Genomic DNA, 23,690 nt, shown 5'->3' with positions numbered 1-23,690 from the left:
CAGGTTGTGTGTTTGTGGAGAGCTAGTTCCAGAGGTCATTGTGCATTACGTATTTGACTGTCATACACAAGCATAAGAAAAAGTCGTTTGGAGCCTGTTTTAAAGAAAGTGAAACCAATCCATATGCACTATTTGCAGCAAAAGCTAATACATTTCGAGCAAAGTTTTTGGATATCGTTGGTGTGAGGTGCTGTAAAGATTCAGAGATATAAATGAATTTTGATTGAAAAGTAATTAAAGGTTTCTGTATGTCTGCTATTCACCCATTTTAACATCATTTTAGTAATGGATGGTATGTACTTCATAGCTCTGTAGTTTTAACCATACGTATTACTGTAAAATAGTATAGTCAAATTTCAAGTTTGTACGTGTTGCAATGATCTGTGGATTGAGCAATAACAGTTTTGTACTTGGAGTTACATTATGCAGATGCAGATTCAAAGCCACCTTGCAGCAAATATGCAAAGAAGCACAGCTGAAAAGTTGGGGACTTATCCTGACATTTCCAGCCATAACCAGATCTGTCTGGCTGTTTTGACAGTCTGTCCTTGCTCAGAGGCACTCCGGAGGCATTCCCAGGTGGAAAGTGACCTCCTATTGGTCACCAGAAGCCACAGGAGAGTGGAAGCTGTCGGAAAGCCTCCCCTCATAAAGACAATTTGTCATCACCATGCACCAGTGATAGCACATGGCTTGGTGGCAGAGTGGCACCAAAATGGCACCATGTAGACAGCCCCTAGTTCCTCCATGGTTATTACAGCTTCATTGCTCTCCCTCTTTTCATTATGAGTCTTTTAAATATGGAGCAGCATCTCTCCCCCTCTTTCTCCCTCTCTCCCCTTTCTATGGCTTTCAGTGTTTTCTTCTTCTTTATATCTTTAGGTTGGTTTGTTTTAAATTTAAAACCTTTTAAATTTGCTCTGTACAATGGAATGGAGACTTTAGTTGTGTGTGTGTCATGTACATACATGCCTGTGACTGTATGTTGTTGGTCTAAATCTATATGTGCATATGAGTTGTTAAATAGCAGATTCAAAAGACTGTTTTTTAAGGTTAGCTTTCTTTAAAAGGATAGACTAGCAATAAAGCATAGTGTTCTGAAGGTGAACACTGACATTATTTGTCTTTGATATCTTTGTGTAGACCACTCAAAGGCTAAAATGCCTCCAGAAAGATAGCAAATAAAAACTGTGGTAAAAACGACAACAACATTTAACACAGAACTCAGTAGCAATAATTAATCCTTCTGATGCAGAATGCAACTTTTGTTCCAGCATGGTACCTAAGAATTACCAGCACATCTTGGCCTTGGCATTTGCCATAAAGGAGATCAATGAGAACCCTCATATTTTACCTAATATCACATTGGGCTTCCACATCTTTGACAGTTTTTACAGTGCAAGATGGACTTATCGTGCTACAGTACAACTTATATCCACATTGAAGAGATTTGTTCCCAACTACAAATGTGACCAGAATAACACAATAGCAATTATCGGGGGTCTGGACTCAAAAATCTCAAATCATGTGGCAACCAATTTGGATATCTACAAGATTCCACAGGTGTGTGTGTGTGTGTGCCTGTCTGTCTCTGAGCTTTATCACACAAGTGTTATACTGTGCAATCACTGCAAATTGTGTGCAAAGGACTCCAAAGTTTTGCAGCTTATAATCTGCTTTTATTGTGAAGTACTCCCATGCATCCTGCTTTAATTGTGCTTCTTAACCAAAAGAAGTGCAATATTTTGCTACTAGTTTTCAGCGTATCATTTGTTATTTTCCGAATGGCCACTGGGGTGCAGGAGCACGATTTGAAGAAAAATTAAACAAATGCTTATACCTGTGTAAGCTTTAAAGATAAAGACATCAAAATTGGCACAGTAATAGATATTAAGGAGAGCTTTAAGCATACCAAAAATGATTTGGATTGGGTCATCCATTGATTTTTTATGATTTTTTTTACATTTCCCCCCTTAAACCCATTTCCTGGTATGCAAAGGATCTAGCCTCCTGGTAGCAACAACAACAATGGCGACAGCTTGGCACTGTAGGGGATAATTCGAGGGAGACAGGTACGTGGGATGAAGCTTTCTGTGCGTATCTAAAGCTCAAGTCGTATTTACTTTTAGTGCAGATGAAGCCAGGTTAAAAATGTGTTACATAAGTGAAACTTCCAATTAAAATGTTGCAGGGAATCCTCACTTCCTAACTTAAATGCTTCTTTTTAGGCTTCTAAGCAGCAAAGTCATTGGAACATAGCTGAACCTTAAAATGTCTCACTGCACTTTTAATAAAAAGTTACCAAAGTCCTTAAAATAAAATGTATTTGAGGAAGTTTTCCAACAGCAAAAAATTGCACAAAAGTATTAACTATAGTGTGATATCAAGACTGAACAACTTTGGGTATTTAGTAAGCAAAGTTAAAGAGCTACGCACATGTGAATGAGGGTTCATGCACAGAGAAACACAATTTCCTTTAAAAGAATACCTTTCTCTCAACTTGTGTAATTTAAGCAAGCACCAATCTCTTAGCCTTCTATTTCCCTGATAGACGTGTTACGAGGGTAGCTTCTATACTGCATGGTATGTGCTTTGATAAGTTGAATGTGACATTTAATAGTTAGTATGTGCTTTCTTTCTCTCATCCACAAATATCTTTAGCTCATATATGGCTCTGCTCCAGTGATGAATGACAAAACCCCAGGGCTTCCCTTCTACCAGATGGTCCCTCAGGAAGCTCTTCAATATGAGGGGATTCTCTCTTTGCTTCTCTATTTCAAATGGATGTGGATTGGGGTCATAATTATGGATAATGACAATGGAGAAAGATTTCTGCGAACTGTGTTTCCTGTGTTTTCCAGACATGGAGTCTGTTTTGCCTATATAGAAAGAATCCCTAGGCTAACTTTTATCACTGAATTTTACAGTTTGTTAGAACAACTGGCAAAAGCCCATGATAAAATCAGGGATAGCAAAGCTAGTGTATTAGTGGTCTATGGGGAATCTAGTACCATTGTGTGTTTGAGATGGTTTCAATATGTATCAGAAAGAGAACATGTAACACATAAACCAAATGGTAAAGTACTGATAATGACAGCCCAGATAGAGTTCACTTCAGTTATCCTTCAAAGGACTTGGAATGCACAACTTTTTCATGGTGCTATATCCTTCACTATTCACTCCAAAGATCTACCAAGATTTCAACAGTTTGTGGAGCATAGAAGTCCTCTCTATAGAAAAGCAGATGGCTTCATTTTGAACTTCTGGCAACAGGCCTTTGGATGCATATTCCCAGATGAAGTTGAAAGTGAGGTGGTTGGGGATGTTTGTACAGGAGAGGAAGATTTGGAGAGCCTTCCTGGATCATTTTTTGAGATGAGCATGACTGGCCATAGCTACAGCATCTACAACTCTGTCTATGCACTGGCTCATGCACTACATGCCATGTTATCATCCAGACTCCGGGACAGAGCTCAGTGGGATGGAAGAGGAATAAAATTCCAGGATAATCAGCAGTGGAAGGTAATATACAATTGGTGTATTATTTTTTTAAAAAAACACGTTGAATTTTTATTTTATTTTTTGCTTTCTTAGAGTTGCATCCAATTGGTTGTATCCAATGCTATCCAGGACATAACAATGGGCTGAATCTAAGTATGACCAACATTGGTTAAAACCCTTAGTGTTCCTAAGGATTTGGGTTTGTTTGTTTTTTTAAAAAAATTCAGTTTATCTACTAAAGTATCGGGGGATGTCCATAGGTCTTGTTTGTACTGGCAGCAGCTCTTCAGGGTTTCAGGCAGGATTCTTTCCTTGCCCTATCTGGAGAAGGGGGGATTGAACTTGGGACCTTCTGCATGCCAAGCATATGCTCTATCACACCAAGCTGTGGTCCTTTCTAACCCTGGCCCCACCCTTTCCCCTCATTACCAATTGCTTTGTGATTCCCTGACTTTTACAAAGTTATTTTCTCATTCTAAATGTTGAATTGACTCTCCTTAGGCTCACATCATGCAAAGCAGTGTAAGTGTATGTGGTCCCGATGAGGGCATTTAAGCTTCTCTCCATTTTCATTCTGAAATTCCACCCCTTCACATGGATGGGGAGTGGAAAAAAGATGGGGGGAAAGTGCATCCACTGGAACCAATGTGAAAAAAGAGAGGACTATTCTACCTGCCTGCAGGTGACATTCTTTGAGTTATTTCATCCCCCAAATCTGTAAGATCCAAGTCAGATATCCAGTTTAACTGAATGTGAACTGGAAATCAGGGTTGTGTCCAGAATACAATACTAACACATTTTGTTTGTTTGTGTGTCTCAACCTGGAAGTTTCAACCCACTCTTAGCAAATGACAACCTTTTTCTAAGTTCTTCTCTTTTACTTTTCAACTAAGCTTCATCACTTTCTGAGCAATGTCACATTTCACAATGGTGCCGGGGACAAGTTTTCCTTTGACAAGAATGGGGAGTTAATAGCTGGATTTGATGTTGTCAACTGGATCATTTTCTCAAACCAATCATTTCATCGTGTGAAGGTAGGAAGGGTGGATCCCCAGGCATCTCCAGATCAAGTGTTCACCATCAATGAGGATGCTATAACTTGGCATAGCTGGTTTAATCAGGTAGGATCCAAGTCTGGAACACTTTGTTAACAGTGCAACCCTATGCATGTCTACTAAGCAGCTGGTTCCATTTTATTCAGTGGGGCTTACTCTCAGGTGAATGGGTATACAATGATAGATTAAGGCCAACATCCTATCCATGTGCGTACCAAAAAAAGTCCAACATTTTCCAGTATCTCCCAGATGTTAATGCCTTTTTTGTCCAAACTGGGATGGGATTGCATGCTAAGGATGAAATCCTATGTGTTGCACCCTCCAATCGCCAGAAACACTCAAACTCAGAGACTTGCAATCATCCAATGCAGGGTGGCAGGAGCAGTAGAGGCTATCATTGAATGGAAAAAGGGAGAGCGAATCCTCATGACAAGCCTTCAAGAGTTTTCCCCTTGATAGAGACTCATGATCTTTGCCTCTTCATCCTCCCATGCTGCATTTTTCAATAGATGGCCTTTTTCACCCATCTTGCAATGACAGTTTGAAGAAATCTTTATCAAGGGAAAAGACTTTATCCTGATGGATGATTTCAAGGAGGTTGGAAGAGGCCTCAGGGTAGCTCATATCCTGGCATCTCTGGTCTCCTCCCCTCCCTGCCTACCCAAACATCCTCTTTCCCCTTCTCTGTGGTTGCTTTTCCAAATGCAGATGCCAACCATCCATGCCGGCTGCAAGAGGGTGGGGAAATGAATTCAGCTTTCTGACTCCCTCTCCTGAAGTCAGTCTCTGATTTCAGAGGGGGTATTCCCACTATGCCATGGGGCCACAGACAAAGTATAGTGACCATGGGATTGCTCCCTCCATCTTCTAATCTCAGCTCTTATAAAATACTGGGATCATTTATATAGGTCTGGAAAACGTTCTACTACCCTAATTGATTAAAATCTCTCCTGAAGTAAGAGCTGTGTCTTTGTTTTCAGAGGGGGTATTCCCACTATGCCATGGGGCCACAGACAACTGCTCCATCCGACAAGCATTTTACTGCATGCTCATTACTGGGCACTCACGAATTACTCACATGATGGCATCTGCCTATCGGGCATCTTCCGCCCTTTCTGGCCATTATTGCACTGCATAAAACCCTCATTAACTCTGGTTGCTGCTCTCTCCTACCGGACTGAATGTGGCTAATTACTTCCTGTTTTCAGGAATTGACTTGGGAGCGGTGACAGAAGAAGCAATGGGAGCCATACATTTGACTAGGTGTGATGGAGCTTAAAGTCTAGGGACCATGGGATTGCTCCCTCCATTTTCTAATCTCAGCTCTTATAAAATACTGGGATCATTTATACAAGTGTTCTGGAAAATGTACTACTACCCTAAATTGATTAAAATCTGGTTAAATTTGTCTATTTAATTTATATTTAATAAAAAGGAAGGCAGGAAGAAAGCAAAAGAATAAAAAATATAATTTTTAAAAAGAGAAAGAAAAAGAATTTCCTGTCAATTTTCCATGCTGTATTATTATCTCTATAAAATACATTTCCATTACACCATTTTAATGTTAAGGAAATAAACCAAAGGCATTAAAAACTATTAGCAAACTAATTTTAGCATGTTGAATTAACTCTGTACATAAATATAGGATCTTCCTAGTGATAGTCAACTGTTGGGGAAAATGAAGTGAGTAGGAAGTATGATTTTAGATTTGACCAAGCCCCCGTCTTTACAGAGGAGCTTTGTTGCCCCATGGGGCCTTGAACCTGCACTTGCCTTCCTTCCTGGCATCTGCATGGGAAGGAAGGCAAGTGCAATTTTTTTGCCCACAGGCCTCTTGAAAAAAAAATGGAGATGGGGGAGTAAAGGAAAGGGGCCATTCCTCTTCCTCCCCTTTAATTTTTTTTTTTATAATCTCTAACTGTGGAGCTCTGCAGATGCATCTAAGAAAAATAAAAATGAGGGAAAGGAATGAGGCAGCAGAGGAGGACTCTAGAAGGACTGTAGAACCACGTCTCCTCCCTCTTTCCTCCCTCCCTTTTTATTTTATAATCTCTATCTGCAGAGCTCCACAGATACATATAATTAAATATAAAAAGGAAGGGGGAAGGAATGAGGCAGCCAGAGGAGGGCACAAGAAGGACTGGAAACCTGCATGAGCAGTGAACCACCCAGGTCTCCTCCCTCTGGCTGCCCATTCCTCCCCACACCCTCCCCAACTTATTTTTGTTTTATGTATCTGCAGAGTTCCGCAGATAGAGATTATAAAATAAAAAAGGGGGAGGAATGGCCTTGTTCCTCTCCTCCCATTTTTTTAAAACCTTTTTAGAGGAGTGGATTGCCCTAGGCAATCAATCATGGAGATGCCATGGATTCTGCTGCCAAAGAAATTGGGGTAGGTGCCCAACTTTTTGGGAATGGAGTTTGCAGGAATTTCCTCGGATGCCTTCTCAGTGGCACCTGCGCCGTGTAGATGATGTGCCACTAGTGCGAAGCAACCCCAGGGCAAACCCTTCATATAGATGTTACCAAGTGTGATATCCATTCCAATCATACTGTTTGAATGGCGTTATATCCATTCACAATGTAAACAGTTAATTGTATTTCAGAAACAATGCATTTTTATACATGGTCATTTCTAAGTGTAAAATGATAAAGGAAAAATATATACAGAGAAGATTACCACCCCACATAACTGATAGGGGTTGGTGGGGAGCAATCCTATGGCCCCTAACAGCATCAGGGGGCAGAATGGGATATTTTTAATTCTGACCTCTGCACCTACTCTATAGTAAAACACACACACACAAAACAGAGAAAGAAGTAGCTGCTAGGCATAATGTAATGTCTTTTTTGGCATTACTTGAAACTCATGACATCAACTCCTGCAAAGACAGATCCCACAGAAAAGCAAGCAGATCCCACAGGAAGTTTTAGTCATATCTTGTAAAGCCCCAGAAACTAAGAGATATTGAACTAATTGTTCACAGAATTAACATTGTCTTCTTTCATTTATGGATTAGACCCAGCCATTGTCTGTTTGTAGTGAGAGTTGCCAGCCTGGTTCAAGTAAGAAAGTGAAGGAGGGAAAACCATTTTGCTGCTATGATTGCACCCCATGTCCAGAGGGGAAGATTTCAAATCAGATAGGTAAGACATATAGTACGCTTATGTATCATATTGTGTATAATCCAAAGGAATGTGGCTTGGCTAGAGCACAGTCCTGCAAGTACAACAGAAATTGGTCCTTTAGAACCCTTGCAGATCTTGCTTTTATGGCATCATCACCCTTGTCATATTCCCCGGCACTCCTGCAGCCTTGCAAGACAATAAAGAGTTCTGCCAAGTAATCCACAAAGTGTTATTCAATGAATAAACATCTCTTCACACCTGATGAGAGATTAAACATTGGGAACTTTCCTCTAGGTTAAACTTGGCTAACTTAGGCCATGGCTCGGCCAGGCCTGTATCCTGGGATTGTCCCGGGCTCATCCCTGTGCATCCAAATGACACACAGGGGATCCTGAGAGCAGGCAAGGACGACCCCCTCCATTTGCCTGGGATAATCCTTAGGTCTAGCTAAGGCCTAAAAGAGGCAATTGTCCTTTCAACAACAGGGAACGTCTTTTCTATGCATTAAGTGTATGGAACAGCCCTCATCCCTCTTACCCAACATTTACATATTTTATTTCTTGATTGGTTTGTTCTCTCTGGGCTCATCTACACCAAGCAGAATATTCCACTACGAAAGCAGTACGAAAGTGGTAGATAAGAGGCAGGAGCCACACTACTGCTTTATAGTAGTACTGAAGTGACAATTGCTGGGGCCCATGACACACCTACACCAAGCAGGATATAACACTATGAAAGTTGTATGAAAGTAGTTTATGGTATGTGCCAATGTACCCCAACAGTTGTCAGTGCACTTCAATACCATTATAAAGTAGTAGTGTGGCTCCTGCCCTTCACAAACCTCTTTCATACCACTTTCATAGTAGAATATCCTGGTTGGTGTAGATCAGCCCTGTGTGTCCTTTGTGTTGAGGAGTGTGGTGTGCAGCCAATCAAACTGCTGTGGCAGGGCTATCTGATACTTGTGGCAGTGGTGGCAACAGCTAGCATAACAGGAGGATTAGCAATCCATCGAAGAACATAGCTGATGGCATGGCAGCAAAGGAGTGGACAAAATGGCCACCTGGCACCTGAACACAATCAGAATAAAAGAGGAACCCATGTGTTGGACTGGGAATCTGGCAGCTGGCTTTAAGAGATGTTTCATGGGTTGGGGGTGGGACAAAGTAGTACAGGTGACAGAGTGAGCTATTGTCCCATCTTGTAATGCTCCTCTTTCTTTAGTTTACTACAAGAAACAGTTTCATAGAGAGAGGTCATTATCCTGGAGGATCTCAGGGTGGGAAAAATACTTATGTAAGAGGCTTTACAGAAACTTATTGAGACTTTTCCTGTACTGTCTTTGCATCAAGGCACTGGCCACATCTATGTCCTGTGTCAGATCTTTATAAATGAGGAATAAAAAGCAGGAAATGACACTCTGAAATTGGGATATGGAATTTGGATTGTGGAGAGTAATTAGTGCATTTCAGTACTGCTATAAAGATCTAGCCAGTGTCATTGGTAGTGTTGCAGCTGGAAATGAATGGGGATGAAGCAGAATGGGAGACAGTGAGAGCTCAGTCATATGGCCCACAGGGATTGATTTGGAAAAAAAAACCCAAAATGTTAAACAAAGCTGTGTTTAGGTATCAGTATGAAACAACTCCTGAACCAGTAGAAAAATGTCCCTATTCTTTCGCATCATCTTTTTAGTGGCTCTTACTTGTGTACTAGCAAAAACCATCATAGTGCTGCTGACTTTCCGGGGTATGAAACCATGAATTCTGAAGTATCTGACAACTTTATTATTATTTCCCGTTCTCTTTTCCAATGAGGCATATAGAAAATAAACAATAAAAACAGCAACTATTAGAAAAGCGTCTAAAGTGTCACAAACATTAAACTGATGAATAAAAAGAAACCCTTGATTCACACATAAGACTCTCCACACCTGAGGATTTTGAAGTGTATGGGTTTCTATTAATTCCTTTCAGAACATTCTAGATAACATTAGTGAGTAAGCTGTTTTTCCAGTTCTTATTTATGCAAAAAAAAATTGTAGACTTGATGAGTCATTTTCCCTACATTGCACTGTCAACCAGATGGAATTAGACCTGCCTAGTTCTGGATCTTGTTATTAGTTTTTAAATGGGTCGCAATTGGAAAGGCACAAAGTCCATTATTGAACATTGGTGGGAACCTGGATGCACTGGAGTGTGATTGGAGATATCAGAACCACCACCTCACAACTGGCCACCTTGGTGGGATCTGGGTAGACAAGTCACAATTGGGTCGTGATGTACTTATTGACCCCACAGCTGGTAAGAGGTACAGCATATATATAAAGAACGTGACCATGTATTTTCTTTTTCAGACATGAATGAATGTTATAAATGCACAGATGAAAGCTATTCAAACAAAAAACAGGATTTCTGTATTCCCAAGTATACAAGCTTCTTATCTTATGAAGAACCGTTGGGTCTCAGTTTAGCCTGTTTGGCTCTTTTCTTTACTTTGATTACAGGTTTGGTGTTAGGGACATTTCTCAAGCACCACCATACTCCTATTGTTAAAGGCAACAACCGGAATCTCTCCTACACTCTTCTCTGTTCGCTCCTGCTCTGTTTCCTTTGTGTATTTCTGTTCATCGGTCAACCTGGAAAGGTGTTGTGTCTCCTTCGTCAAAATGCCTTTGGCATCATCTTCTCAGTGGCTGTTTCTTGTGTATTGGCTAAAACCATCACTGTGGTTCTGGCTTTCATGGCCACAAAACCAGGATCCAGGACACGGAAGTGGGTTGGAAAGAAAACTGCAAACTTTATTATCCTTTCATGCTCCCTTATTCAGGCAGGCATTTGCGCTGTGTGGCTGGCAAACTTCCCCCCTTTTCCAGATGTTGACCTGCATTCAGTGACAGAAGAAATTATACTGGAATGTAACGAGGGTTCCGCATTGATGTTTTACTGTGTCCTGGGCTATATGGGCTTTCTGGCAATGGTGAGCTTCACAGTGGCTTTCCTAGCCAGGAAGTTACCTGACAGTTTCAATGAAGCCAAGTTCATCACTTTCAGCATGCTGGTGTTTTGTAGTGTTTGGCTATCCTTTGTTCCATCCTATGTGAGCACCAAGGGCAAATACATGGTGGCTGTGGAGATCTTCTCTATCTTAGCTTCCAGCGCTGGGCTACTGTGTTGTATCTTTTTCCCCAAATGCTACATTATTGTATTGAGACCTGAGTTGAATAAGAAGAAGCAACTAATAAGAAGAAAAGAGTGCAACATTTAACTACCTGTATCCTTTGCTATTGCAGTCACTGCAGAGCAATATGTATGTTCTGTATGAGAATTTTGTTCCAGTTCACGAATTCTGTGGATAAGTCTCATTCATAATGCCAAAAGTGAAGATGGATGACTCATATCCTACTCTACATAGCATTCTATGTTGATGGTATTGATTGCATGTTGTGTATTTGCACGATGGGATAGTAGCATGATTGCTTCTGTTGCATGAACTACATGTGACAATTCCAATGAAAAGCCATCTGAGGCCTTAGCTATACCTAAGGTTTATCCCAGGATTGTACTGGGATCATCCCTGCCTGCTTCTGGGATATCCTATGTGTCATTTACATGAACAGGGATGATCCTGGGATGATCCCAGGATAAACCTTATGTCTAGCTAAGGCCTGAGTCTTTGGTCCACCACTTTGCCTGTAAAAGTGCATCAACAGAGAGGGGGAAATTGTGTTTCCTTACCATTGCTTCCCCTTCCTGTTTCTGTCCCATGATACTTTATCTTTCTTCACACAAGTTGAGAAAGAGGAAGTAAACAATGACCATCGGGCCCATTTGGTGGCTGTTTTTATCATACTGCTTTTTCTGCACACAGATGGAAATGGTGGCATATTCCATTTCAAAAATATATATCAGATTTAAAGAGGTCTATTTAGTGATGGCAGTGACAGACTTGACCTTGGGGGAGCTAGGGGTGGTGACAGCTGATGGAAAGCTCTGGCATGGGTTGGTCCATGAAGTCACGAAGAGTTGGAAGCGACTGAATGAATAAACAACAACATTTAGTGATGGAAAGAAGGCAAGAATGAGCAGGAGATGAATGGGATGCAGACATCATTGTCAAAAGGACTCAAAAGTGGGGAGTAATAGGCAAGCAATGAAATGCTCATCTGATGATGCTCAAACACTTTCATTTTCAGAGTAGCGGTGAAACTGGTGCAAACCACAGCAAGGATTCAGCAAGGATTCTATATGATTTCCTAAAAAAAAAAATCTGTCTAGTATGTGACACCTTCAGTTTTCCAGCATTTTGGAATTTGAGTGTAGATGGAAATCCTTTAACAGAACAGATTAACAGAAAGGTTGTTTTTATTAATTATTATCTTCATTATACAGTGGCAAGAAAAAGTTTATGAACCACTTAGGATTTTTACATAATTTCAACATGAAATGTAAGTAGACCTTAATCTAACCATATCAGCCTGTGAACACTTCAAGATCAAAAAGAGAGGCCTTTCTCACCTGCCCACAAGTGAGAAAAATTAGGTGGCAGAGGGCCTTCTCAGCAGTGGCCCCACACCTGTGAAACAAACTCCCACCAGCAGTCAACCGTGCACCATCCTAATAGGTTTTTAAGAAGGCCTTTGAATGTTTTATTTTACTATGGCCTTCTCATAAATGAATGCTGTTTTGCAGCTACTGCCCTTGTTGTTTTTATTGTTATTTTTACCATTAGCTTTTATTGTTTTTCACTGATACTTTACTATATATGGTTTTATTGCTTTTAATGTTTATGCTGGGAGGACTCCTGACCTGAAAGGTGGCTAAGAAATGTTATAAATAAATCCATGACCCATGTATATAACTATTTAATAGCAGCAAGTAAATATGACACCCATAGTTTAAGACTAGATTGGAATAGAGAATTGGAGTGCCCTATCTTGCCTAACCAATGGATGGTTGCTCTAGCATCTGTATCTGAAGCTTCTATGTGATCACAGGTTACATCTCATTCAGCAAATGGTTTTGTTTCAGTTCTATTGGACTCCACAACACCTTTTCAATAAGGGTTTGTCTAACTTGCATAGTTGCATAAGTTGTCTAACTTGTAATGCATCTAATGCTTCTTTAACACTTATGTTTTGGAAATGCCCCATAGTTGTCCCTTTTTGGGAGGAGGTTATAATAAGGATGAACTTTGTACTGAAACAATCTATAATATGGAATAATGTACATCTCCTCCTAAATTACCTACCAGCTTCTTGGAAGTTAACACATGGTTAGCGCAGATGGATCTTCAGAGCCCTTATGACAGCCAAAAGACTTATACTATCACATTGGAAGGACAAAGTCACACCTCTCATAATGCAATGGATCGAGGACCTAATGACATTATCAACTTTTGAATGAGTGTTATATAGACGCAACTTGCAAGTGGATAAACATATGGATATCTGGTGTGCTTTTCTTGAAAACTTTGTATAACTCTTTCCCTTTTTTTCTTTTTTGAATGGTACATACAATGGAAAATGGTGATAATTTTATATACACAATGCATGGTATTTTTTTCTGTTTTAACAATGTATTTTATGTTCTGTTTCTTGATAGTCACAATAAATAATAATAAAAAAACATCACCCAGATAATCCTAGACAAAGAACAATAGATAACTTGATTAAACAAATGACACACAAACATGATTCCTTTTCAAGCATTTAAAACTGATTAAACATTCAATATCTCTGTGTGCAAAAGTATGTGAACCTTTAGATTCAGTACCTGGTGGCAATCCCTTGAGCAGCAATGACTTCAGGTAAGCATTTCCTATAACTAGGTCTGGAGAGACCACTCCATGCCTGCCCCACACACTGCCTGCTGAACCCCAGCAATGTTTCCAACCCTAGTATGAACCACTTGGCAGACCTCAAGTGCTTGGCAGTGGGTGTCATGTCTAACCCTACTGCCCTTGTTTTGGGAGAAGATGTTTCAGGTAATCAATCAAAATCAGATTCAGAACTAGAAAATGCAGCGCCAGACACCAGCCAGCCTGTACCAGTGGGGAAGGAAGCTCTCACGGGCGATTCCCCACCTGGGAGTCAGCCCTCTCCAGAGCTTATCTCCTCAAGACCAAATCCTACACACTTGGTGGGAAGTGAGCCTTCTTCAGGAGGTGAGCGTCCTGACAAGCTAGCTGATGCTAGGGTCCACTGGAAGCTCAAACACACGGGGCGGAAGGAAGGCATGAGAAAGTCGGTTCGATATTGCCAGAACCTGCCTCCACACCAGGCACTCTGAAGTTACAGGCGTTTGTGAAGTAGCTTCCTATTCTTTTTGAGCGGACAATTGTCTTGCTTAGTTTGCATAGTTTTGCCAAGAGGTTAGACTCTATTCAGGTAGAAGAGACGTTTGTTGCTTAATAAAAGCTTTGTAGATTACTTAGCAAGCCTCATCATTTGCCTCACATTGAAATCAAGAGCTTTCTGAGAAACACGACAGCGGGGTGGGGGGATGTCCACAGATATGGCAGCTCATTCTTGTCCGTAAATATCCCATTTGTGCAAATGGCAGCCTTCAAGGGGTAACATACATAAGATTAGCAGCATTCATTCCTTTAATTATACTGATGCAAACAGGGTTCCCTTAATTTTACACATATCCTGGCCATTGAGTACTCATTGTTTACCTAGTTTATACATTGTTTTATTTCACAAGGCACAAAATTGGTCAATATAAACCAGGGTTGTGCATGGATTAGGAGCTTTAGATTTGACCGTGATCTGCTTCAGACCTATTTGGACCCAATCCCACCCATTTCGGACTCTGGATTTGAAACAAGATTTGGAAATCCAAATTATTTGAATGTTACATTTTCCCATTGACTTGCATTGGAAAACAGAAATGGCCATACTTTTTTATTATTAGTGTTTTTGCTAAATAAAAGCAATTTGGAAACCTGGTAACCCCTATGGAGGTGACTAAACCTGTCACATTTCAGACAGATTGGTTCAGTAATTTTTGTGACAGCCTCAGGTAAAAATAAGGGGGGGGAATCAAAATGAAGAGCTATAATTTTGTGTGTGTTCCATGTAAGTGCATGAGATTTAGGGATGTGATAGTCTCTATGGAGTTGATTGAACCTGCTAAATTGCAGACAAATAGGCCCAGTGGATTTTGAGGTAGTCATGCATAAAGTTTCCTTTCCTCAAAAAACAAAACAAAAGTTTTTTTTAAAAAAAATGCCAAGCCACAAAAGAGATTAGGGATCCTAATCTGAAGGTGTTTAAAGTGACAATTAGGAGGTCACTATTCCTAATCTCTGGTGAAGTGGGTGTTGTTGTTGTTTAGTGCAATGTAACCCCTCTCTCCTAGTACTTTCCTTTCTTCTGTCCTGAATCTGCCACTATTCAGCTTCACTGGGTGACCTGAGGTTCCCAGGCAGGATGGAGGGGGGCACCAAAGGACAATAAGTAAATAAAGAAAGGAAACAAATTGAAGCCTAAGAACTGGAAGAAAAAAGAAAGATGTAAGAATCTAGAAGAAAGATTTAAGGGAGGGTAAAATCTAAGAAATGGAATTGAGAAGGGATGGGTAGGTACATTGGGAAGAACGAATAAGTAAAGCACAATCTAATAAGAAAGAGCTCTCCTCCTTCTACCAACTCTCGCTCACAGTGGAAAATGAAAACAGAATCTCCTCTTATATACAACCCCTCCTCCACCACTGTGATTGGAGACTGCTGGGATAAAAATTTAGCCCCATTGGCACCTAGGGATAACTCTTGCCAGGGCTCAGTTCCTTCCTCCCACTTCTTCCACTCCCCCTCCCTAATCTGAAGCAAATCGTTACATTTCCCAGTCAGGCTATCTGGTCGGGCTGTGCATGGACCCCCCGATCTGCTACTGATCCTGATCCTCAACAAAGGTCTGCTTCGCTTTGGGACAATCCACCTCCAGTCTGCTCTGCTCCGTGGCGGGGCTCCAGATCTGAATCGGAGCTCCGCTTTCCCCCCATAGACTTGCATCGAAAATGTCAAATGCCTATAACTTTTTTAGTTTTCAAGTTAGAAACATCAAAATGGGCACCATGAGAGCTTTCATATTGATAATTATTCATGCCCATTTTGAAGGAAATCTGATAATGCCCTGAAATTTGGGGAAGATTTAAAAGATTCCCCCCATTTACAGAAATGTGTGCATCTCTGTCATTTTTCCAGATACACACATCTAAGTGGCCACCATGAGAGCTTCTACATAGATCCTTATTCATGCCCATTTTGAAGTAAATCAGATCATGCTCTGATTTTGGGGGGATTTTTAAAGTTAAATCTAAATCAGAATCTTACTCTCAGGTTAAACACTTCCAAAATGAACACAGGGAACTTCAAGATAGAAAATTATTATTAAAGTGGGTGAGCGTACAGCACATAGATGTTCAAGGGATAAACAACAACTCAGACCTTCCATTGCCACGCTTGGGTTGCAATACTTCCAAAAACTTATTTTCTGTCATACCATCCATTCATTTCAAAGTGCTATAACATGTTGGTTTTTCAATATGCACACACACACACACAACTCTCCATCACAGTTCATACACTCCAGGGTATGCCCAGCCAATAATTGTAATAACTACTACTATTATTATTATTATTATTATTATTATTATTATTATTATTATTAATATAGCACCATCAGTGTAATAACAATAACAATACTAATAATCACAACAATAAGAAGAATTAGAACAAAAAAGCTGTCTAACTTTATTATCAGTAAGGCGAAAGTGGAGGTGCCCAATGGCACAGTGGACTGTGCTGCCAGTCATTCGGCCGGTCCTGTCTAGGTACCTGCCTTTGAGAAGCCACATCACACATCAACTCATGCAAATCATTGGCTTCCTTCCACTGTTTCCCCTTTGGAGGGTTCTGATGACCCTCAAGGGCACTGGGCACTGGGCATGTGCACATGCCAAACAGCACTTCATCCACTTGTACCACATCTATTCAGTGGTTCACCAAGGTTATGGTGGGTACCTTGCAGTGCTGTGTTGCCTATCTGTTATTTTACTTTGTATATTATTTAAGGTTGTGTGAGTGAGTTTGCCAGGGCTACTGCTTCACCAATGCACTCAAAAAGTGACAAAAGTCCTACAAAGACAAAGAAAGAAATGTTACTAAGTATCCTGTTTTGCTTATTTCCCATCTCCAACATTGGGATTGGAGGGTGCTTCACATAGACTGATCAGTTATCATGATTGGGAGATGAACCTATCAATAAATGCTGAAAAAAAGCAGGTTCCCCCCTCCTGCTTCACCCATTCAATAAAAAAATAATTTTAAGCAAACCACGTGATGGAAAATTCTGAAAATTGACACAAATGACTCCCAGTCATCGATGTCTAAGCACAGTAAGTTTCAGGGATCTAGCTATGCAATCCTATGGGGGGGGGGGAATGGCGGGCAGAGCCCTGAAAACACATGAAGTGCTCCACAAATGAGAGAACTGCTTCACAACGCTCCGCTGGCCACCTGACCTGATTAAAATTTGCCCTGGGCAGAAGTGAAGCAGGCCACTCCGCTACTGCTTCTGCAACCCGAAATGGAACTGAGCACTGCCCTACTATATGGCCTTCAGAATCATCCAGTTGGGTCGAAAGCAATCCGAATCACCCCATTTCACTTCAGATTTGGGATCTTGGAATGAAGCGGTGTGCAGCCCGAATTTAAATCCTATTGGATGTTTAGAAAAGGACTAGGGGTGTGCACGGACCCCCCGATCCGCTTCTCTTTAAGATCTGCAACTTCCAGATTGGGTCCGCTCTGCTCCGATCCACCTATAGTCCGCTTCGCTGCGAAGCTCTGGAACCGGATCAGAGCTCCCCCCCCCCCATAAGCTTGCATTGAAATCCAAAAAAACCTACAACTTTTTTTTCTGTTAAAGTTAGAAACCTCATGTTTGGCACCATGTCACCTCATGGATGTATACACATGCTTGCCAAGCCTCAAGCAAATCCAAGCATCCTCTGATTTTGGGGGAATTTTTGAAAATCGGACACCCCATTTTCAGACATGGGATTTACTCTGACATTTTGACAGATAAAAACTTGGAAGCAGGCACCCTCAGAGATGCTATCTAGATCCACATTGATGGCAAGTTTCAAGCAAATCCCATCATCCCCTGATTTTTGGCGGGGCTTTAACCTCTAATGCATCACCCGTAACCCCAATTCACACCCCTTTTGATATCTTTGTGAATTTTCACGTTAGAAACCTCAAACTTGGCACCATGATAGCTTATCCATGTATACAGAACTCAAGCCAATCCAAGCCTCCCCTAATTTTGGGGGGATTTTCAAAAATTGGACACCCCATTTCCAAATATAGGATTTGCTCTGACATTTTGACAGATTTTTTTTTTGAAGTTGGCACCCTAACAGATGCCATCTAGATCCACATTCATGGCAAGTTTCAAGCAAATCCCATCATCCCCTGATTTTTGGTGGGCTTTAACCTTTTAACTCACCCCAAATCAAGTCCCATGCTAGAACTACGTCAATTTTCATGTTAAAAACCTCAAACTCGGCACCATGACACCTGATGCATGTATACACATGCATGCCAAGATTCAATCCAATCCAAGCCTCCCCTGATTTTGGGGGAATTTTTGAAAATCAGACACCCTATTTTCAGACATGGACTGTTCTCCAACATTCTGACAGATAAAAACTTGGAAGCACGCACATCTGCAGTCATGGTAAGTTTCAAGCAGATTCCATCATCCCCTGATTTGGGGGGGGCTTTAACCTCCAACGCAGCACCCCTAACCCAAATCCAACACCCCTTTCTATATCTCCATCAATTTTCACATTAGAAACCTCAATTCCGGACCATGACACCTCATGGACTTATACACACGCATGCCAAGACTCAAGCCAATCCAAGCCTCCCCTGATTTTGGGGGAATTTGTGAAAACCAGACACCCCAGTATCTCAGGGATTTAAAGCTGCAGACAGCTCAATGGGGCCATTTCAAAGGAAATCCCAACATGCCATGAATTGGGGAGTAGATAAACCTATCTGAATCTTCTTCCACACTTGAAAAATTGATTTGGAACTTCAAAAAGTCTAAGTGAGTGCAGGTAGGACTTTTCTCCTGAGTCAAAGCAAGACACACACAAACCATCCCTGCGAGGCAGGCAGGGGAGGAGGGAGGGAAGGCAGGCAGGCAGCAGACATTTCTGGGGGCACAAGGAAGTGTGGCAAGGATGGCTTGTTTCTTTCTAAGCCAGCAGTAACGCATTGCAAACCAATCCTGCAAGGCGGGCGCAGGGAGTGAGCAAAGGATGGCTTGTTTTTTCTAAGCCAGCAGTAACACATTGCAAACTAACCCTGCAAGGCGGGCGCAAGGAGTGAGCAAAGGATGGCTTGTTTCTTTCTAAGCCAGCAGTAACAAATTGCAAACCAACCCTGCGAGGCAGGTGCAAGGAGTGAGCAAAGATGGCTTGTTTCTTTCTAAGCCAGCAGTAACGTATTGCAAACCATCCCTGCGAGGCAGTCACAGAGAAGGAGGACAGGCAGGCAGAGAGCCAGGCAGAGATATGCCATAGATCTAGTATGGGGGAGTCAGTCCTGGCAGATGCCCCACCACAGCAGCACCCCGGGGGGAAGGCAGACAGGCAGGCAGCAGACATTTTTGGGGGCACAAGGAAGTGAGGCAAAGCCAGCAGTAAGTCATGCATTGCAAACCATCCCTGCGAGGTGGTCACAGAGGAGGAGGACAGGCGGGCAGAAAGCTGGGATTGGAGGATGCTTCATGAGGTCATCAATTCTCATCAGGATTGGGAGCTGAATATGCCTGTCATCGCTAAAAGAAAAACCGCCGCTTTTACCCTCTCCCGCTTTTTTTACATATTTTTTTTAAATTATAGCAAGCGAACCGCACCATGCAGAGAGCTGAGAGTAGGCTCAAAATGACCCCCAGCCATGACTCTCTAAGTACAAGAACTTTCAGAAAGATAGCTTAAAAAACAACACAGTTATCCCCTATTCTTTTCCGCAATGCAATCCTATGGGTGAAATTATCCAAAATGGCGGGCGGAGCGCTCCGCGAAAAGAGAAGCGCTTCTCCTATGGCCGCTTCTCTTCGCTATGCTTCTAAGGGTCCGCGGACCACTTCTACTCCGCCTCTGGGCAAGGTGGAGCAGGCCAATTCGCTTCTGATTCTCTGATTCTAATCGGAGCGGAGCACATCCCTAAAAAGGACTGTTTTTGATTCATGAAGGCTATCATGGTAAAATTATAGAATTTCTGAAATTATCATTAGGGTTCACAAACACACACACTCTCTCACACACATACAGGAGGGTTTAAGACCAATAAGCAGGACAATAAATGAAAGCTGGAAGTTTTATTTTATGTTCATTTAGTGTTTTGTGTTAGCTTGTCTTGTTCCTCTTCCCTTGCATCAAGACTTGGGGATGATGATGATATTTCCCTCTCAATGTGTGCTCAATGGAAAAATAAAAGCAATAAAGATAATAAAATATATAAACCAAAACATGTACAAAGGAATTGTTCAATGAATTCAGGTATTAATAATAAAATCATTAAGTATCAAAAGATTGGCAGTACAGCAGTGACCTGGTTCACATGTCACATTAAACCAAGTCATGGGTCGTTTCAGGGTCACTGCAAAAAATATATGATATACCAAGCCACAGATTGGCAAAAAAGGGGTCACTGTATCAATTTTGTTTTCAGCACTTTTCCACTTGCTCTGTGTTTGGCAATTTGTATCAACTTAGTTTGTACTTTTGCATAATTGTAGACTACATGAGTACGGCAGGGCTGTATACTCTCACCTTACCTATTCAACTTGTATGCAGAACCTGCCTGACCCCGGGATCCCCTGTGCGTCATCTGGATGCACAGGGGCGAGCCCGGGGTTCACCCCAGACTAAACCCTGTTCTAGCAATGGCTTCAGATGTCTTGATTGTTATTTTGATATTGTATTGGTTTTTACATGGTCTTTTAATTAATTTTATGTGATTTATATTGTATTGTTGTATTAATGCTGTTCCCTGCCTCGATCCAAAGGGAGATGCAGGTAATAAATAAATAAATGCATTCATTATTATTGTTGTTGTTGTTATTCAGTCAATACTACAAAAATGTATAACAATAAAGATTATAACAATAGTCATGGCACATATGATAAAACACTTAAAACAACTTCCAACAACTATAAATCACATAATGGAAGTCCTTCTCTAAAAAAAAGGAGTCATAATGTGGTGAATGGCAGAATCCCCTGAAGATGAACTTATATAGCCTGACACAGGGCTCATCTACACCAAGCAGGATATTCCTCTATGAAAGTGGTATGTAAAAGGCAGGAGCCACACTATTGCTTTATAGCTGTATTGAAGTGCACTGAGAACTATTGGGGCCCATTGAGACATACCATATACCACTTTCATAACATTTTCATAGTGTTATATCCTGCTTGGTGTAGATGTGTCATGGGCCCCAACAGTTGTCAGTGCACTTCAGTACCACTATAAAGCAGTAGTGTGGCTCCTGCCTTTTATATACCGGTTTCATACCACTTTCAAAGTGGAATATCCTTCTTGGTGTAGATGAGCCCAGAGTCCCTGAGAATGCCATCTCCCTGTTCCTTACATCATATATTTCAGTGGTTGTTTTTAGATACACAGGAGATATTCTGTTGAAGGTCTTAAGCAGGCAGGTTCAAATGGGTGATAGCGATGAACCAATCATATGGCCAATCTTATTAATTATGCAATCCTACATGCAATTCCATGGAAGCATGTCCCATCCTATAAATCCCTATACTAAGTTCCACCATAGACCTGATTAGGATTGCACTGTTACAATATAATTGTATGCATGTTCATTCAGACTCAAGCCTCATTGAGGTCAATTGGACACATACCCATATGTCTGTAGTATTTACATGGTTGGTTATTGTTGGGTGGCCATTCAGACATGGTTGGCCATTCAGACATTTTATTAGATTTTCATCAAGTCTGGTCAGATCACAGATTTTCTTTATTCTTTAATATACACAAATTGCAGTTGAATTTTGTGGATATTTGTGTAATTTTTGCAAATTGTGCCAAGTTTGTCCACAGGTTGTGCAAATTTCTATTTATACAAAAAAAAAAAAAAAAGGCCCTGGAGTTTTGGAAAACTCTGTTTCTTGGCCCACAACTGCCAAACAAGTCTGTCATGCTGGGGAACTCTGTAGAGCCAAAAAAGAAATGGATTTCCCAGCAACAGACATCTGTGGAAATTCTGGAAAAGAAAATGGATTGACCCAGGCAGGACCATCCTGTTAACAAACAAACTTCTTTCTTCTCTTACCCCAGAAGATCTTTAATTGCTTTTCTTCTATGGTTCATTTCTATCTAACTAATGGATGGAGAGATAATAATGATTTTGAGAAATGACAAACACTTGTTCTTCAGCAATACCAGAGAGGATAAATAACTTTTGAGTTCAGTCCCCTGCAATTATGAAAAGGAATGCAATTAATTCTGCTGCTTGTGAAATCTCCAATGGCCAGTAACAAAAGAAATAAGAGATTGTGAAAGATTATATAAAGATTCCCGAGGAACATTCAGCTAGGGATTAAAGATGGACATGTCTCCGTCAAACTGATTATTGATACTATGATTTCAATCATCTGGGCTTGAAGCCTAGAAGGCTAGTGAAGAGACATTCAAACCAGGTCATATTAATCATGGCAACTGTAACCATAACTGAGTTTCTGTGATCATAAGGAAGGTTTGCAATTAGAATGTTGATATTAGCAGTGTGGCAGCTGATGTTCCTCCCAAAGATTGCGTGCAAGTTTAATATTGTTAACTGTGGAGTGTGGGATCCCTTACCTATCGTTCACAAGTATTTCCAACCAGGAGAATTCATCTTCAGTGGCCTTCTTCATCAGACCAGGGTTTACTGTACTCCAAATGTCTTCAACAAAAGACCTCCTAGGACAATATTTGAAAATGTTGTGTAAGTTATGATTATGTATACCTCTATATACCAGCAGCCATTTCAGCAGAGTGCATTGAAGGAGATGAGAGGGGAAAGCAGAGTGATTCCACCAGCCCCTGAAGAAAGAATTATCCCCCCACCCTCTCCTGTCCCCATTCTTTTTCCCTTGTATGCCATGTTTTTTAGGTTTTAAACTTGTGGGCAGGGAGAGTCTTGTATTATTATTATTATTATTATTATTATTATTATTATTATTATTATTATTATTATTATTTATATAGCACCATCAATGTTGTGCTGTACAGAGTAAAACAGTAAATAGCAAGGCCCTGCCGCATAGGCTTACAATCTAATAATTGTATATTGAACATGTGTAAGCCACTGTAGGTGGCTTACGCATGTTTTTAGCTGAGGAGGAATATGACAATGTTTCAAATAAATAATACATAAATTGATGATATTCTCCCCAAATCTTACATCTATTCCCTGTAAGGACATCACTTCCACCTCCACCAACACCTCACCAGATGTCCATGCATTGATGTATATTGTGAATATGATGTGTTTGCTGAAAGACCAAAATGTGATGGCCAGAACCACATCATTGATACTCAAGATCAGAGGTGTTAATCTGCAGAACCTTGGGCTAAATCTAGCCTCCTTGAAGTCCCAATAGGACCCTTTGGTGTTTGCCACAAGGCCCTCTTCACCTGAGTCTGCCCCCTCCCTCCCCCCAATTGCTGATTATTTGTTGGTTTACTAGGACAGGATTTATACTGCTGTTTTATAACAACACCAGTACTGAAGTGCACTGACTACTGTTGGGGCCCAGGACACATTACATATATGATTTTCAAAGCACTTTCAAAGTATTATATTCTGCTTGGTGTAGGCCTGGCCCTCGATTAGTACATCTCTCCCCATTTTTAAATGGCAGAAATATTTCTCATAAGACTTAGGCCGTAGCTAGACCTAAGGTTTATCCCAAG

General features: G+C 41.0%; 1 protein-coding gene across 1 annotated transcript; it reads left to right on the top strand.

The window, feature by feature from the left end:
- The first annotated feature begins 1,275 nt into the window (after nt 1–1,275).
- Nucleotides 1,276–10,952, top strand: LOC134405544 (vomeronasal type-2 receptor 26-like). The gene is made up of 5 exons (XM_063136787.1): nt 1,276–1,422; nt 2,662–3,522; nt 4,395–4,622; nt 7,577–7,703; nt 10,042–10,952. Exons 1-5 carry the CDS (start codon nt 1,276–1,278, stop codon nt 10,950–10,952), a joined length of 2,274 nt encoding a protein of 757 aa, XP_062992857.1.
- The last annotated feature ends 12,738 nt before the right edge of the window (nt 10,953–23,690 follow it).

The sequence above is a fragment of the Elgaria multicarinata genome, chromosome 11 (assembly GCF_023053635.1).
Source record: "Elgaria multicarinata webbii isolate HBS135686 ecotype San Diego chromosome 11, rElgMul1.1.pri, whole genome shotgun sequence".
Lineage (NCBI taxonomy): Eukaryota > Metazoa > Chordata > Lepidosauria > Squamata > Anguidae > Elgaria > Elgaria multicarinata.
Note: the sequence above shows the minus strand (reverse complement) of the source record. Positions and strands in the feature narration are given on the sequence as shown.

Excerpts from the sequence above, each read along its gene's own strand:
- LOC134405544 (XM_063136787.1), top strand. The coding sequence starts at position 1,276 with ATGGTACCTAAGAATTACCAGCACATCTTGGCCTTGGCATTTGCCATA. Across the intron at positions 4,623-7,576 it reads GGCATAGCTGGTTTAATCAG|ACCCAGCCATTGTCTGTTTG; the intron begins GTAGGATCCAAG and ends TTTATGGATTAG. Across the intron at positions 7,704-10,041 it reads GAAGATTTCAAATCAGATAG|ACATGAATGAATGTTATAAA; the intron begins GTAAGACATATA and ends TTTCTTTTTCAG.